Below are 16940 nucleotides of genomic sequence, written 5' to 3'. Positions count from 1 at the left end.
CATATATCAATCTTTGTGAAGATCTTGGCTTTTCCAAGGCGTTCCAAGAGCTCTAGTATCAACAGAAAAGGGTATCGATTCTTGATTGTTATTTTGTTGAGTCCTCAATAATCCACACACATTCGAAGTGACCCATCTTTCTTCTTCGTGAACAGAACTAGGGCTCCATCAAGAGACTTGGAGTGCCCAATGAACCCCTTGGCTAAGTTCTCATCAATGTTCTTGGGTAGTTCAGCTAGTTCATCAGAGGATAGCTTGTAGATGGGTCCAAAAGGTGATTGAGTCCCCCTCATGGAGTTCTATAGCACAATCATACGGTCTGTGTTTGGGCAAGAGATTTGCATTCTTTTCTTCAAAGACATCTTGGAATTCTTGACATTGTCTTGGTAGCTTGACTAACTCATTCTTACTAGATTCTTGAGCTAGTATATGATATCATGTAGATCGATTCCTACCTTGTTGTGTGTATAAAGGCCTTGGTTCATAGATATACTGACTTTTCTTGATTTTCATGATGTGTAATCTTTTGCTTAATCCAATCAATTTCTGGGTTGTGTTTCTTTAACCAAGGCATCCCAAGGATGATGGATTTGCGGAACTAGATATGACATTAAAGCATATACGAGATTTATGATCGCCAAGAGTTACCATGAGTTGTCAGGTTTCCTTGGTACTATCTCCAAATACTAGAGGTCCTCCATCCACAACTTCAACTGGTGCAGGATTGGTCTTTTGGAGTACTGGAATCTCGTACCTATTCACAAAGTCATTATCAATGAAACATGCAAAGGCCCCGAAGTCCGCCAAGACTTTGAGGGAAAAGATCTTTCTCAGCAGGATCATCTGGACTGTAACAAGGAAAGTTTCCATGGGTGTGGTTGGGATCAAAGACCCTTTCATATGTCAAGGTCCGGTTATACGATCTCATTTACAATTGGACGTCCTCGTTTTCTTACTCAAGAATGGTTGTAGCAACTCTTGGGGCTTGCTCTCTTATTTGGGCAAATTAGGGTGATGTGTCTAGGGTTTCCACAATATAGACATAGATGATTATCTCTTCCTCTTTGCTTTTCTTGTGGGGTCAAGGGCTAGAATTTGGTATTACCTATTTGCATGGGTTCGAACTTGATTATGATTGGGTCTCTAATTGGGATTGGGTTCCATTGGCAAGGCCTTAATTCTTCTCGTTTTTCTTGCTTCTTCTCGAACAATCTATTATCACACTGGATGGCTTGCATAATATAATCGTTGAGTGTTTTTGCCTCAAGCATAGTGAGCATGAGGTCCTTGATATCATCTCAAAGCCCCCATCTGAATTGGCTAATAAAATACTCCTCATGCCAAGTAAGGTCATAGATTAATTACCTAAATTCAAATGCATAAGCAGAGGTAGGGTGATTACCTTGTCGTAGCTCCCAAATTTTTATTTTTGCTACTCGACCAACGTCTGCTTCTCCAAATGTGGAAGTGAGCTCGCAAAGAAATGCCTTATAGTTATGAAGTACTAGCATATTCTTTTCCAAGATTGGGGCGAACCATGATAAAGCTTGACCACAAAGCAAAGTCCCAATGAATCCCACCTTAGAAGCATCATCTGGATATCTATCTGATTACATGCGGATATAGAGCTTTACTTATTGCATGAATCCCCTGAACTTCAAACAATCACCATTGAACTTCTCTAGCATGCTGATCTTGGGTTCTCTTGTTGGGGATTGATAAACATGCGGAATCATCTAATCACTTCCTTTGGAGGCCTGGACTCCTTGAGCTTCCAACACTGGCATTGGCAAGACTGAGTAGCTCTATGGCGAGCCCCTCCTTTGATAGGTGTTGGAGTGCGGCTAAAGATCTTCTAGAATGTTCGATGATGACATCATTGATGATGTAGACAATGACATGGCATAACCTCTAGAAGGTTCTATGATGACATGGCAAGGGTGGGTTCGCATGGTTGGCTAGAGGATGTCCTGTTAAGGGTGCATTCACATGGGGTATAAATTCAAATAGCATGGGCAAGAATTAATCCGTACACTTGATCATGGCATGTCTGTGACACCCATAATCATGAGACTAGCACTTCGAGAGTTGCAAATGCACATTTTGCAAGAGATGATGATGATTCCCGCTAGATTTAGCCTTATTCCTTGCTAGAGTTCATTTTGTATGTTGCTTTATGGTTGATTATAGCTTGATAGCCAACTATTGGCAATTGCCTATACGATGTCATGACCTATTGCCATAGCTTGTAGATGCCGATTTTGTTGCAAATGATCATGCTTTTCTCTATATTTGGGCTTATTCAATGCTAAAGTTCATTTTGCATACTGCTTTATGGCTGGTTATAGCCTAACATCCAACTGGCTACTGCCTAGGTCCTAGGGTCTACATGGTGTCATAAATGATGAAGCTACTTTAGTCTTTCATCTTTTACTATTCAATGTTCACTCTTTTTCTCCTTGAGAATTTGTTTTTAATTCTTGTCTTTGAAGTTTGAACTCTTAAGCTTTCATGTCTCATGAATAATAATAGGTCACAGTGGAGTTTGGACACATGCTCTTTTGTAATACATCGATTATTAAAGCTTATCCATATGGTTTGTATTTGTCATTTACTCATCTCATTTTTGTTATGTGATATACTAATAAAACTCAAGGAAAAAAAATGTTTTGAAATCTTAAACTATGCTTGTTTATGTATTTCATTGTTGTAAAGTCCAATGTGATGAGCTGAAAACTATTTTATATGTGAAAATGCATTTTTTAAATATATTGTCCCCCCCTCTCCCAAGGTTCGCATTCCCTGGTTTTGGCTAACCTTGTCCCTAACCCCATTCTCGTCCCCCATTCCTTGTTTCTATGATATAATGAGTCCCATCCTGAGCTACATAGTGGTCAATATAGTATTCCCACCACTCAAATGCAAGGTCAAAATGCTAAAGTTATGAGTGCATCGATTGTTGGATGTGGCACGATTGTTGAGTTTGACTCACGACTACACTCACAGAGAAGTGTCAATGATCCACAGTAGGACACTGGGCCACTTTTTACTCTCCTTATGAGAGGTTTTTCCCCCCGGTTATATTATCTGTTATTTCATGTGCTTATGTTATACAATTTGGAGACTTATCATATTTTACACCTGTCGTATGTGAACGCACATTAACAACCCTAAGATTTAAGGGTTGTACTTTGTACTCTCATACACTCTTTGGTAATTGCATTGGGAATCATGCTATGTCTTCACTCTTTGACTCTCTTCACTATCAACTATGTAATCTCACATTTGGTATCAAAGCATAAATTCAACTCAGCTTCAGCTCCTCCCAACTAGATCAGCTTGAGCTAGCCACTCAACTGCTACCCCTAACTAGCAACCCCTACAACTTCGTCTGCCAACAGCACCGCCACCTCAAGCCTACAGTGCTACCCACCTTGTAGAAAAATCAGTACTTGCATCAGTAATTAATGAATGTAGATGAGTATTATTCGGATGCATGGCTAATCTCTACTACTTTGAATTCTTTGTTGCCCTCTTATTTGGCCTTTCATATGGCCCTAAATCTCACCATGAGAATTTCTCCACAGCCACTTACCTTTCTTCAGTTGGTTAGTTTACTCCTAGAAGAAAGCAAGCAAGAAAGAACAGAGGGATGGATGTTATATCCTCTATATAAGCTCTTATGGCAAGGCAGAAGAGCAAGGGCAGCTAGTCAAAAAATGCTCCATAGAGTTTTGGAAGTCCAAGTACTTCAGAGAGCTAGAAGTTCAGGTACTTCACAAAGCAACAAGAAACAAGGGGGTACGTAAACCAAGAAGGGCAAGTGCCACTATTGCAAGAAGTCCGGTCATTATGCCACAGAATGTAATAAGCGCATTGCCAAGGAGAAGGAGTCGTCGTCAAGGATGTCTAATTCTGATATACCTACTACTACTACAGAGTCTATGTCTTTTATTATAGACCATGACTACTATTTTTACACTTACAGTTATGACTCTTCTTGGGCTGATAGAGCATTTAGTTCTACTGAGGATGCTAGCACTTGGTTCTTTGATAGTGGTGCTTCTAAGCACATTATATCCCGCAAGGATTTGTCTTCCTTTGTTATTGCAACTCCTATTGGCAAGTCCGTGCAGTGTGCCAACAATGCACCTTGCCTTGTTAGAGGTGTTGGGGAGATTTTCGTGAAAGCCATTGATGGCTCTACTCTTCGTTTACAAGTGCATTATATGTGCCAAGCATAAATAAGAATTTGTTGTCCATTTCTTCTTTAGCAAAGTGTGGTATATAGGTCACATTTGATGATGACGAATGTATAGTCAAGGATAAAGAATTCTTAACTTTGGTTTTGACTGGGACATTATGTCACGGACTCTATGAGTTAGATGCATATTCAATTGATTAGTCTGTCTATTTAGCATCTACTCTTACTCATGCTATGTCATGAGCAGAGCCATGGCATGCTCGCATGGGGCATGTCAACTATGGCAGTTTGATGCTTATGTAACGTACTCAGATACTAGATGGCTTACCTCTCTTGAGAAACCTCCTGAGCATATTTGTGAAGGAAGCATTTTGGAAAAAATGTATCGATTCTCGTTTCTGCATGATGTTGCTTTTAAGGCAACTGCTAGATTATGGATTGTGCATTCGAATGTATGTGGACCTATGCAGACAAAGTCATTGGGTGGATGATATTATTTCGTCACCTTCATTGATGACTTTACTCGTTTTTGTTGGGTCTACTCATTGGTGAAAAAGTCAGATGTGTATGATGTATTTTTGGTTTTTGTTGCACTTGCTGAAAATCAATCTAGCTACACGTATAAGACTCTCTATTCAAACCGAGAGGGGGAATACATGTCTTTCGTGCTGCTGAATAATTTTTTGAAGCAAAAAGGCATTGTCCATCAATATACTGCTATATATACTCCACTGCAGAATGGGGTTACAGAAAGAAAGAATTGGTCACTCATGGAGATGGCTAGATGTATGCTGAAAGCTAAGAGTCTGCCACATGGCTTTTGGATGGAAGCAAATATGTGTGCTTATGTTTTGAACAAGTGTCCTACCAAGGCATTAAAAATTAAAAATTGTTATGCCTTTTGAGGCTTGGAATTGTCGGAAACCTTTGGTTAGCCATTTTCGTACTTTTGAGTGTCTTGCATATGCTGAAATTCCCAAAGTCCTAAGAAATAAGTTGAACAACAATGTTGTCAAATGCATTTTTGTAGGGAACAATAGTGAGATCAAAGGATTTAGATTGTATGATCTTGTTTCCAAGAAAGTGTTTGTCAATAGAGAGGTGATTTTTTATGAAAAATCAGAATTATCCCTTGCTGATTTTGATACATATCAAGCTACAAATGACATGTTTGAAGGGATGCTTCCCATTTCTTTTGGTGATACAGCTAGAGTTTCAATAAATGAACACAATCTTCAGCCAACTGCTCCATTGAGCAATGTAGAAATTCAGCCTATGGCTGATATGAACATTCAGCAAGATTTTGAATTTGAGGCTCAGTAGAAGCTTGTACATGGTCAGGAAGCTAGCCAGATGCCTAGATGGTACTTGCAGACTATGAAAGAAAGTCATTTGGATGCTCTTATTGCTAGTCATACTAGAAGACAAGCCTGTCTACATGATCATACTAATACAATGGAGTTTGTTATGGCAGCACACACGCTTGATGATGAGGAGCCTGAATGTTTTGAGGATGCACAATAAAGTGTGTATTGGATGGCAATAATGCAAGCTGAATTTGATTCTATCATAAAGAATCAAACATGGAATTCAGTGACATTGCTTGTTGGAAAGAAAGCCATTGGTATAAAGTGGGTCTGTAAGCTAAAAAGAAATATGGATGGATCCATTGATAAATATGAAGCCAGGCTTGTGGGCAAAGGCTACGCGCAAAAGAAAAACATTGACTATGAGGAGACATTTGCTCCTACATCCCATATGACTACCATTCGATCTATGGTTGCTTTGGCTGCCCATCATGGTTGGACTATTCATTAGCTTGATATTAAGACTGCATTTTTACATGGGGAACTTCAAGAAGAAGCATATGTACAGTAGCCCATTGGTTTTGTAGTTGAGGAATCCAAACACTTGGTGTGTAAGCCAAAAATGGCTTTGTATGGTTTAAAGCAACTCCCCGAGCTTGGTATGCAAAAATTGATGCTTTTTACTTAGCCAAGGGTTCATTAACACCTCATCAGAGTCTACTCTTTATGTATGCAAAGAGCAGGGATCCTTGCTGGTCATGACTTTATGTAGATGATCTTTTGCTCATAGAGGCACATGCTGACCAGATTTCAACATTCAAGAAAAATTTGCACCAAACTTTTGAAATGTCAAATTTGGGGCCTTTGCACTACTATTTGGGCATTCAATTCATTCATGATGCTAGAGGCATTAGATTGTCACAATCTAGATATATTAGTAGACTCCTTGAGAGGTTTGGCTTACAGGATTGCAAGCCGGTTAGCACATCGATGGAGACTAGACTCAAGTTGTCCTTGCATGATGACAGTGATTTGTTTGACATCCATACATATACTCCAACAATTCGATATCTCATTTATCTATGCAACACAAGGCCAAATATTCAGTTTGTAGTTTCAGCCCTAAGCAAATATATACATACCCGCGCATGTCACATTGGCAAGCTATGAAGCGTGTTTTTCATTGCTTGCAAGGTACTAGGACTCTTGGACTGCTTTATGCCAAGGGGGGACCACTGCAACTATATGCTTACAGTGATTCACATTGAACTGGTGATTTTGATTCACGTCACTCTACAAGTGGAAACTATTTTTTTCTTGGCTCGTCTTGCATCTCTTGGCTTAGCAAGAAACAATCCACTATTGCCACATCATCTTGTAAAGTTGAATACAAGGTAGCTTTCACTACCATAGTTGAATGTGTATGGCTGAGACGTTTATTGGCTGATTTCAATGTATCTGTTAGAAAGCCTACTCCTTTGTTTACTGACAATCAAAGTGAAATTGTAGTGGTACGAAACCGAGTGTTTCATACACGCACGAAACACAGAGATCCACTATCACTTTGTTAGAGAGAGGCTACATGTAGAAGATATCAACCTTGTTTACTGCCCTACCACCAATAATGTGGCAGACATCTTCACCAAAGCTCTTTCTTCATGACAAATTTAAAGCATTTCGCAATGCTTTAAATTTGATCTCCTTTGTGGATCATCCTTGTATGTTGATCACTTTTCACTCCAAGGGGGGTTTGTTGGGTTTGACTCACGTCTATGCTCATAGAGGCGTGTCAATGATTTGTGATAGGACACTAGGACACTTTTTGCTCTCCTTATGAGAGGTTTTTTTTTCCAATTATATTATTTTTTATTTTATGTGCTTATGTTACACAGTCCGGGCACTTATTGTGTTTTACACATTTTGGGTATGAGCGCCCATTAACAACCCTAAGGTTTAAGGATTGTACTTTGTACTTTCATTACACTCTTTGGTAATTGCATTGGGAGTCGTGTTGTCTTCACTCTCTCACTCTCTTCACTGTCAACCATGTACCCACACAAGTCATATAACTACAAGGTCCACTACGTGTAGTATGTGGACAAACTAAGGTACCAACTGGCCCACGCTCGGAAAATGGAACTACTTGGGAGGGTACCCATGTGATGAAAATCCTGAAAGTGTATGAGGCAGAGGACAAGCCTCCCCTATAGATGCATCTACACCACCTGGATATCAAAACACAGAGATCGTAAGAGGAAAGGAATTACATAAATTTGAAGAATCCCATTGTGTAGTATGGGATGTCACATTTGGAATAGTGAATGGAGATGTGAATGCATGTGTGAATGTAGAGTAAGATGCAACACGAGAAGAGTGGAATGGGCAATATTGAAAATTGTGCAGTGGAAGAAATTAATGTGAACGGAGATGTGTTATTTTTAGAAAATTGAAAATTAGACCAGAATAGAAATTATGCTTGAAATGATAATGCACCAACTTCAAACTAACTATGAGAAACAAAACTACAGGGGGGGATACCTGATTTTTTCCTATATGCTCCTCTTCTTGTGTTTAGATAAAATTACCAGTTCTCTCCGGGACTTGAACTTGAATGAACAGATCAAAGATTTCCTTCTTGTTCATTACTATCAATATCTTGCATGGAAGTAGAAACAACAAGTATTGATACATAAGTGAAATCATGTGAACCTGACACTAGAGTAGAAGGAGAAGAGAATGTAGGTTTGTGTTGATTTCCCCTATAGGATGGCCAATCCCAAATGTAGATTCCATCCTTCCAGCAAAATCAATAGTTTTGTGCACCGAATCTCAAGGGGAGAAAATCAATGTTACCTTGAAGTTGTTGGATGCAATGGATGAGAATCAAACCAAACTCAGCCCAAGAAATCTCATAGGGTCTATCGACACCATAGTAGTCGGATGTTTCCCCCCCCCAGTGTTCAAATCTCGAAAAGAAAGCTATGCAACCCACACCTGCTCTCTTTGTTCTGGAGAGTAAAGTAAGTGATATGGAAGCGTTTGAAGTCATCTTCCCTTTGGAAGTTCTTGTTTTTTATGAGGAGCTTTCTTGATCAAGGCCTAGATTCCTGCAAAAAGTACCTAGCTCTAATACCATGTAAAAAAAATACTCAAATATACAATACAAACAAAATTCTATGACAAAGTGCAGACTAATAATAGAACTCAATAGGATTAGCATGACTTACAGACAATGAACACTAAAGGTGAATGAATGAATAAATAAATACAATGCTCAATGCAAAAAACACACTATGTAGAGTGAATACGAGACCTCGAACTCTCGTGTCTTTGAAGCACATGGACATAGAGTATGAGCTAGAGAGTGTGTCATACTTGGAATGGATCTCAATACAAAGCATGCAGTCTCCAAATGTAATCAGCAGTTGCAAATGCACATTTGGAGAGTTTGGATTAGGCTAAACAGGCAGTGACAACACAGAACAATGTGCATAGGCTAGGAAACGTCATTGAGAAGTAGGCAACTGCTGTAGATAGCAAACGCAGCTGTCAAACTGTATGTTGGTAGTATTTCTGCCATTGGGATCACTATTCAATGTACCCTCAATGTGGGTTGATATGCAAATGTATATGGTCTACACCTAGGCTCTCAAACTATACATTTACAAGGTCATTGGCATGTATGGAATACATGGATAATATGCATTGTACATTTGCAAGTGATGCAAAAGAAGTGCAATTGCGTAAGTTACATGTGTTTTGCAGCTAATGTATACTTTAAATGACTATCATGTAGTACATCATTGCTCTGAGATGTTGTTTATGGCATATGCTTAGTTTATGCATTACAATGCCATCATCTATTGCCGTCTAGCCTAGGCGACTACTACTATAACCTTCCTTTGCTGTCACCAGCTACCATTGCCAAAGCTTATTGACATACTTTCACATGGAAACGAATATGGAAGAGACATGTGCTTCATCACAGTCATCCGATTATACAATTGGTCTAATTCGAGTCATGTCTCCCGAGCAATAGTCAAATGCTCATTGTGAGTTATCACGGCCGAAGTACAAGAAAGAAATAGGAAGGATCGAACTTGCAGTCAGATCTGCCTACGATCAATCAGCCCTTGAACACTACTCTGATACTATGTCAGAGTGCAGCAAATGCAAAAGCGTATGATCGGACTGAAAGAAAATGAACACAAGAGAAGAGGGAGAGAGAAAAGAGACAGAGGAATGCAGAAATCTGCAACGAATAAATGTTGAAATGAAGAAGGCAGATATGTACATGGACTTTTGAATATATCTCCACAAGATGATCTCTCTCTCCACCTGAAAAACCAAGTGAATGTGACCAAAAGCTACAGCCTATAAATAAGCATAAAATAATCATAAAAATGATCAGGTCAACCACTATAAGCTTGCCAACTACTGCAAATACTAAATCCCAGTGATAAATAATGCATTAAAAATGATGTGTTGTACCACCTATGCCATGTGGTATCTACATAGCCTACGTGGCCATCCGAACTGCCCAAAAATGCTGGAAATCACCAGAGAACTGCAATAAATTGTCCGACCTATATCCATGAGATGCATAACTATACCCAAGAGTGCTAATTGTTTTTCACAAGATGGCATGCATGAAAGGGTCAGTGCCAAGTCTCTTCAATAACAGCCAAGCTTTGACAACTAGTACCTTGGCTGAGCTTCGGAGTTCCACATTCATATCTTAGGACATTATTAGCAGCTTTGGAGGCTTATTCGTTGGGAGCTCATAACATTATTCCTCAGTAATCGATTGGAGGTGGCACAGCCTGTTCTTCACTAGCATTCACAGCAGTCCCCAATCCAATTGCATTTATACTTGGCATTCTATGCTTCTTTCATCATTCAGCCAAATTAACCCAGCAGGTTTGGTACACTTCTTTCTTTTCCAGCAGTAATGTAGGCCCTCTATACCCAGTATGGATCAAACTAAGTCAGGACCACCTTTCCTAACCAATCAATGACATTACCTCCAAGTACTGCTGCTCGCCAATCTGCCTGTCAGCCTTTGTATGGCTCACATTTACAATGGTGGTCTTTGTGCGATGCATGTTCGCTCTCATAAAGGACCTGGAATGACATTGTTGCATGCCAGGCAATTCTAATCAAGTCCAATACTACATCTGCACCTATTTAACCTTGAAATTTTTCCTGGGAATCAAATGAATGTGCAAACTTTTCTGAAACAGATTGGCCATCAATGATCAAGATACTAATGGCATGCTTAAGGAAAAATGCTGGCCACAAGGAATGAGCCATGAAGTGAGACTCGTTTCCCAATCATCAAGTTAATAAGAAGGTTTTATTATAGAACCGACCTCCTTCTAATTTAGTAAATGGATATCTGTACATGATTTCAAAGACAAATGCATGCATTGTAATACTCCTATGATAGAAAAGAAAGGCACACATTATACTTGTAAACCTGCAAGCAACCACGAAAGTCAACCCTACTGGAACAAAATCTTCACCAATATCCTGGTGATCTCTAGAATGCCAACTATTTCCAAGCCTTTCTGTACAAGAGTTTCAAACTTTGAAGAATAGAATGTTTGTGTGCAAGATTACCAATATATGCACATCAGATTAGTCAGAAGAAAATAGTAGGTGACCTCCAAATAGCTCGCAATTTGCTTTTTGTTGCATCCACTCGGACATTTCAGGCTTAATACAGCTTCCAAAACCATGCTCTCAAATCTGCTGACCATAAAAAGAGTTCCATGAATCGAATTTCAATCTGATTCTCAAATGAGAAAATCAGTTTTATGGTTATCAAAACCACAAGAAGCCAAAAAACATGACCAATTTTGTGACAAACTAGGAAAGCAAAGTGAGGTCTTTACTTTTCACGAATTACTAATTCCTAGAAATAATCAATCAAGAAGTCTAAAAACAAACTTCTTGTGGTAACAAAGCCAGGATACTTGAATCCAGTCAAACTGTGAAATTTAAATGGTCAGTAGGATTTTCCTCATCAACATTACCTTGAAGGCTAAACATCAAATTGATGTTGGACATCCTACATTCTTCAGCTTTCTAGGATTAGCTGCACCTAAATGTTAGCAAAAATATAAGGGATGTTTATAATCTGGGGAGAGATTGATTAGATACCTGCAGATGGTATTTCGAACTTTTGTCAATATACGAAAATTATGGGGGCTCTGGCTTGAATGCCCATTTGAATAGGAGAATGTGTTTAATGTTTACTGATTCACTACCATCTAGAACCTCCTTTTTAAAAAGCAAGAAAAAGTGAAACCATCTGTCCCACATGCAAAATGATAACAACAAACGGAGTGGTACCATTTATTCAAGTACTAATCCTCAATATCCTGGCTAGAGTGTTTGAATCTTAGATATAACATTTTATAGTGCTCTAGGACAAATTGTCAAACTCTTATTGCACACTTATATGAGACATGCTCAACACTTTTCTTTGAGTGGTGTCTTTTGAGACATGGATATTACCAAAAATTTTCTTAGAGTTGGGCTTTTTGGTGACAACCGTGCAATGACTTAACCATGGGTAATGCATTAACTCAAAGTGTGACCAAATCAAGGCTTTGCATATGGAAATATCCAACAATGCAGTTTTTCACTAAATTGTTGATCATAGCAGCCAAAAACGTCAAAAATATTAGAAACGTGTTTCGTAAGTTTCTTCCAAGAGAGGGTAAAATAAGAAACGTAGGTTTTTGTATATAGGGATTTTTAATAGTTTTGACTAGGAAAATAGGTTCTAAACCTCTATATGGAACTCTCTCTTAAACAAAGAATGGCCAATTGAGCTTGAGTGATAATAGGGTCAATTGAGAATAATACGTTACACATCCATGATCCATTATTGACTTGTCACTTATGTCAAAGTTAGTCTTTGGACAAGCTATACTATAGTTTAGAACTCAAACATTATGATTCATATATATCATACAAAGAAAATTGAAATAAACATGTAAGTAGCCTATCTACAATATGGATTGAGTCAAGTTGCAACATCATGATTCTCATTTCAAAACAAATTGACAAAATGTCAAAATCGAGAATGAATCATAATATATCATAAATAACTCATAAATGAGACTAAAGTCGTATAATAATCGACTCTCACAAGAATAGATACTAGATTGACAAAGTCCAATAACTAAACAAAATCACAAAAGAATCAGTCTCTCATCAAAAATCTTAAGCCCTCACGAGTCATTACGCATCATCATCATCACATTTAACATTGCCCAATAGTTTTTGTCAAAAAAGCCATATTTTGATTCTAACTCACCAAAAAAAAACACCCACATTTTCTACTCATAAAAACGTTTCACACTTTAAGAAACGTTTTGTAAGTTTCAAACTAAAAGAAACACGTTTCTTAGCTGCTATGTTGTTGAAACACAAAGTTTCATATGTCAGATACTTGGTAAAGTCCTCTAAACATGCTTTTTGCTTGTTTCAGAAATTGAAGATTATGATCTAGAAAGAAGCAGCTCAATCCTGTGAAGTTTTTCAAATCCATTTGATCTGAGCTTTTAATAGAAAATCCTTGCACCAAAAAACAAGCTATGAAGAGCTGAGATTCCTAATTAGAAAGCTGAAAACTGTTGAAAAGATGGAATGCACTCTCAAAATCTGAAAAGCAAAATGCAAGAGGTTGGAACTTGTATTTGAGTGTATGAGAGCTCGTACTTAAGTGCATTAGGAGGCTGGACCTGTCAATAACCCATCCAAAAGCCATATGTCTCATCATTTTTTTGGAACTGCTTCCTCCACCTTCTTAGTCAAAGACCCAACCGAATGGGGTACCTCACAGCATACTTAAGGGAAACTTTGAGACAGGAATGGGAATGGAACACGAGTTTTTAGAGGGGCAAAATGAGAATGGGAACACCATGTCATTAAGGGAAGAGCAAGTTACATAATTTGCAAGAATGTTGAATAATTACAGCTTCAACAGGCTTGCTCCCCCGATACGAGAGCCGATAGAACCCAGGGAGGTATAGCCAGCTAGATTTTCACCAGCAAGCATCCCCCTTCAGGTGGCAGGTAGAGTGGGTGGCGCCTCACAGGGGACTTTCTTCGTTGTTCAAGAGGGGGGACGTCTGGCCCTTGACAAAGGGCAGCAGGATGAGAGGATTGCCACCCTTTCGTGGAGGAGGATTCGGGTGGTGGGTCTTCAAGGGAAGACATGGCGACTGGACCCCTATGTTTTCTGGAAGGAGCTCGGGGAGTGCCGCCTTTGGATCTCAGAGGGTAGACCACTTGATGAGCTGGAGTGGGATCCAGGAGAGTGGCTATGGCTGGCCTCTGCAGTCGCCAAAAAGCCACCCAGGTTCCTAGAGTACACTGCCAGGATTGGCAAACATGTACTGATGCAGGAGGATATGGACTGGGCGTCCTCAAGTAGCAAGCACTGGACGGAGCAAAGTATCATGGAGCCCTTCTGACAGGCCTTCTGGCGCCGCCTATAGGATAGCTGGAGGCCGAGGAGAGTGTCGTACTTCTTATGGCTGGTGGCACATGGAGGTTTCGCGGTGGGAAGTTGGCTTGCCCAGATGCAGAAGGAGGGAGGCTGTAAGCGTTGCACCCAGCAGCCTTTGAAAACCCCAAAGCCCTGCCTTTGGTCATGTAAGGAGGCGCAATTCGTATGGAGAGAAGCATGACGTATCCTTCAACGTATAGCACCCAGCCTTGGGTGTATCTCATGGGGAGCTTTCTACTAGCAGGCAGGCAGTGAGGGCCGTCACCTTTTGTATGAGACCGGGATGTAGAACATGATATTCATGATTGAGGCAGGGTCATGCGCAGTGGTCGGTCTGGAGGCTCTACCCATCCGCCAGGTACTAGAGCCCACAGCAGACTGCTCAGAGGTATGGGAGATCATAGGGAGCCTTACTGGATGGCATATATGGAAGGCGCGGTGCCAGGAGGTTTTCGGTGGAGAGAGACTTTCAGCACATGCGACTTTAGCAAAGCTCTGTACCTCCATCATCCACTCCCTCCGTGGCCGATGGGATTAGGTGCAGGGCGAGTCCAGGGCTCGTGAGGAGCTTCGTAGTCACTTCATGCGTACCTGGGGCGGCCAGGGTCTGTTCTTTGTGATGCAAGCAGGCAGCCCCATTTGGCGATATACTCCCCCTCCCCCCATGGCTTCTTGCCCCCATCCACCCTAGACCGCCCTGAGAGGCTTGTATACATTATGTATTGGCAACTTTGCATGAGTTCCAGCTAGTCTGTTGAGCATGAGCACTCTGTTGTAATCAGTTTTTTTGAGTAATATAATCAGCCACATTTTACTTGCAAAAAATATATATATAATTACAACTTCAACTGTAGGTAGCTATGGGGGTCTGTGTGTATTTTTGGGGTAGGGGGTAGGGTGGGAAAAGAGAGAGAGAGAGATAGAGAGAGAGAGAGAGAGAGAGATTGCCATACCCACTACATGATATTTGTGTGATGTATTTTGGTAGGCTTTTGGTTTCATTGTATTTAGCATTCTTTCTAGAATCTGTCCAGATTTCTCTTTCATTCCTAGTATCTTCTCTCTTCTCCTTTTCTCTCAATTTTCATGTTGCTCTTCCCTTGCCCACACTCACAATAGCGGCCATGGAAGTTCTTACAAGCATTGGAAAGATCCCCAATAAGCAATCTCCATATAAAAACTTTTCCTTGATAAGGAATCTTGGACTACTACAGTTGAAGAAATCTGTCCCACCACCATAGTTTTTTCATTCATTTTTTGTAGTCGAGGAGTCTGTGCAATCGCTGAGCTAAGAGTGAAGGTGTAGAGAGTTGAGAGTAGTAGAGTGAGAGAGTGAGCATGACACAATGGGTATACGGTACAATGATGAATGCACCACATTTTTAGGTTTGATTATATATAAAGTACAAAGTATAAGGATGCAAACACAATAAAAGGCACGATGAGCCTTTATTTCCAACAACCTCCCACCTAAAGGCAATGTGCTTGAAGATAGAGGAAAGAATCAACTAAGAGAATGTATGTACAAAGCTGAAAGACACATATACTATCCAACCCCCATCATCTGGCAACAATGAGCAAACCGCTCAGCTAGAAGACCTTTCGTGAGAAAGTCTGCAAGTTATCATCTGTATGTACCTTGACAAGCTCAATGCCTTTGTTGTCAAGTACATCCCTAATGAAGTGATAGTTCACTTGTATGTGCTTTGTCTTTGCATGAAAGACATAATTCTGTGCTAGTATGATAGCACTCTGATTGTCATAGTGGAGGTTAGAAACCTCTGTAATCCCAAGCTCTCTCACCAGACGTGAAAGCCATAAAGCCTCTTTGCATGCCTCTGTGGCAACCACATATTATGCCTTTGTAGTAGACAGTGCGATACACATTTGCAACCTAGATATCTAAGAGATTGCTCCTCTTGTGAACATAAATACATATCCTGAAGTAGACTTTCTGCAATCAGGATGGCTAGCATAGTCTGCATCTGTGAAACCAACAGTAGAAAACTTCTCCTTACCAAAGCAGATACACAAGTCCTTTGTGCTCTTAAGGTATCTCATGATACCCTTCATTGCTTCCCAATGCTTTTTAACAAGATATGTCATGTATCTGCTAACTACTCCCACCGCAAATGCAATGTTAGGACGTATAGCAACCATAGCATACATCAAGCAACCAACAGTTGGGCCCTTGTCTTGAATGGTCCGATTCATACGCTCTACAACACCATTTTGGGGCGGATTATGAGGAGTAGTAAGCTCCCTCTTAATCCCTTTGCTGTCACAAAAGTCTTGAAAGGCTTTGGACACATATCCCCTGCCGTTGTTAGAGAGAAGGCATTTTAACATCTTGCTGGTCTGATTTTCAGCAAGTGCCATGAATTTTTTAAATTTATCGAAGGCCTCGTCTTTGCGATGGATTGGATAAACCCAAACTTTGTGTGTGGCATCATCAACAAAGATAATAAAATACTTCTTCCCCCCTAGAGATAATCCTGGCATTTGACATACATCTAAATCTACTAACTCTAAGGGTGAAGACTTTAGAGAAAGAGATTTTGTGTGACATTTGAGCATGTTTACCATAAATACAATGATCACACTATTCAAAATCAGCATACCTCAAAGACGGTAAATAACCCAAACGAGAGAGCACTTTCATTCCAAATTAATTCATGTGTCCCAACCGGCTATGCCACAAAGAAACACTTGGCTGCTCAGTTATGGCGACAACATGGTCACGCACACTAGATACATGTAGAGGATACATAGTATCACTTTTGGATCCCTTAGCAACAATGCAGAAGCCCTTAGATATTTTCCATTTGCTATCCCCAAAGGTGGTGTGATAGACTTCATCATCTAGTTGCCCTGTACTTATCAAACTCTTCTTGAGCTGAGG

The 16940-nt window shown here is 40.0% G+C and overlaps 1 protein-coding gene across 2 annotated transcripts in view; it reads right to left on the bottom strand.

Moving 5' to 3' along the window:
* LOC148039984 (telomere repeat-binding factor 1-like) overlaps positions 1 to 16940 on the bottom strand; it is a 111027-nt gene that overhangs the window by 18546 nt on the left and 75541 nt on the right. For both annotated transcript variants that reach the window (XM_087695548.1, XM_087695540.1), the window contains exon 3: positions 11178 to 11262. In XM_087695548.1, the coding sequence (XP_087551674.1) occupies positions 11178 to 11262 (85 nt within the window). The remainder of the gene's footprint in view (positions 1 to 11177; positions 11263 to 16940) is intronic.

The sequence above is a fragment of the Lygodium microphyllum genome, chromosome 2 (genome assembly GCF_053477565.2).
Source record: "Lygodium microphyllum isolate KBCC chromosome 2, Lygodium_microphyllum_v1.1.10, whole genome shotgun sequence".
Classification (NCBI taxonomy): Eukaryota; Viridiplantae; Streptophyta; class Polypodiopsida; order Schizaeales; family Lygodiaceae; genus Lygodium; species Lygodium microphyllum.
The sequence above is the reverse complement of the archived record's forward strand: the minus strand, read 5'-3'. Positions and strand labels throughout refer to the sequence as shown.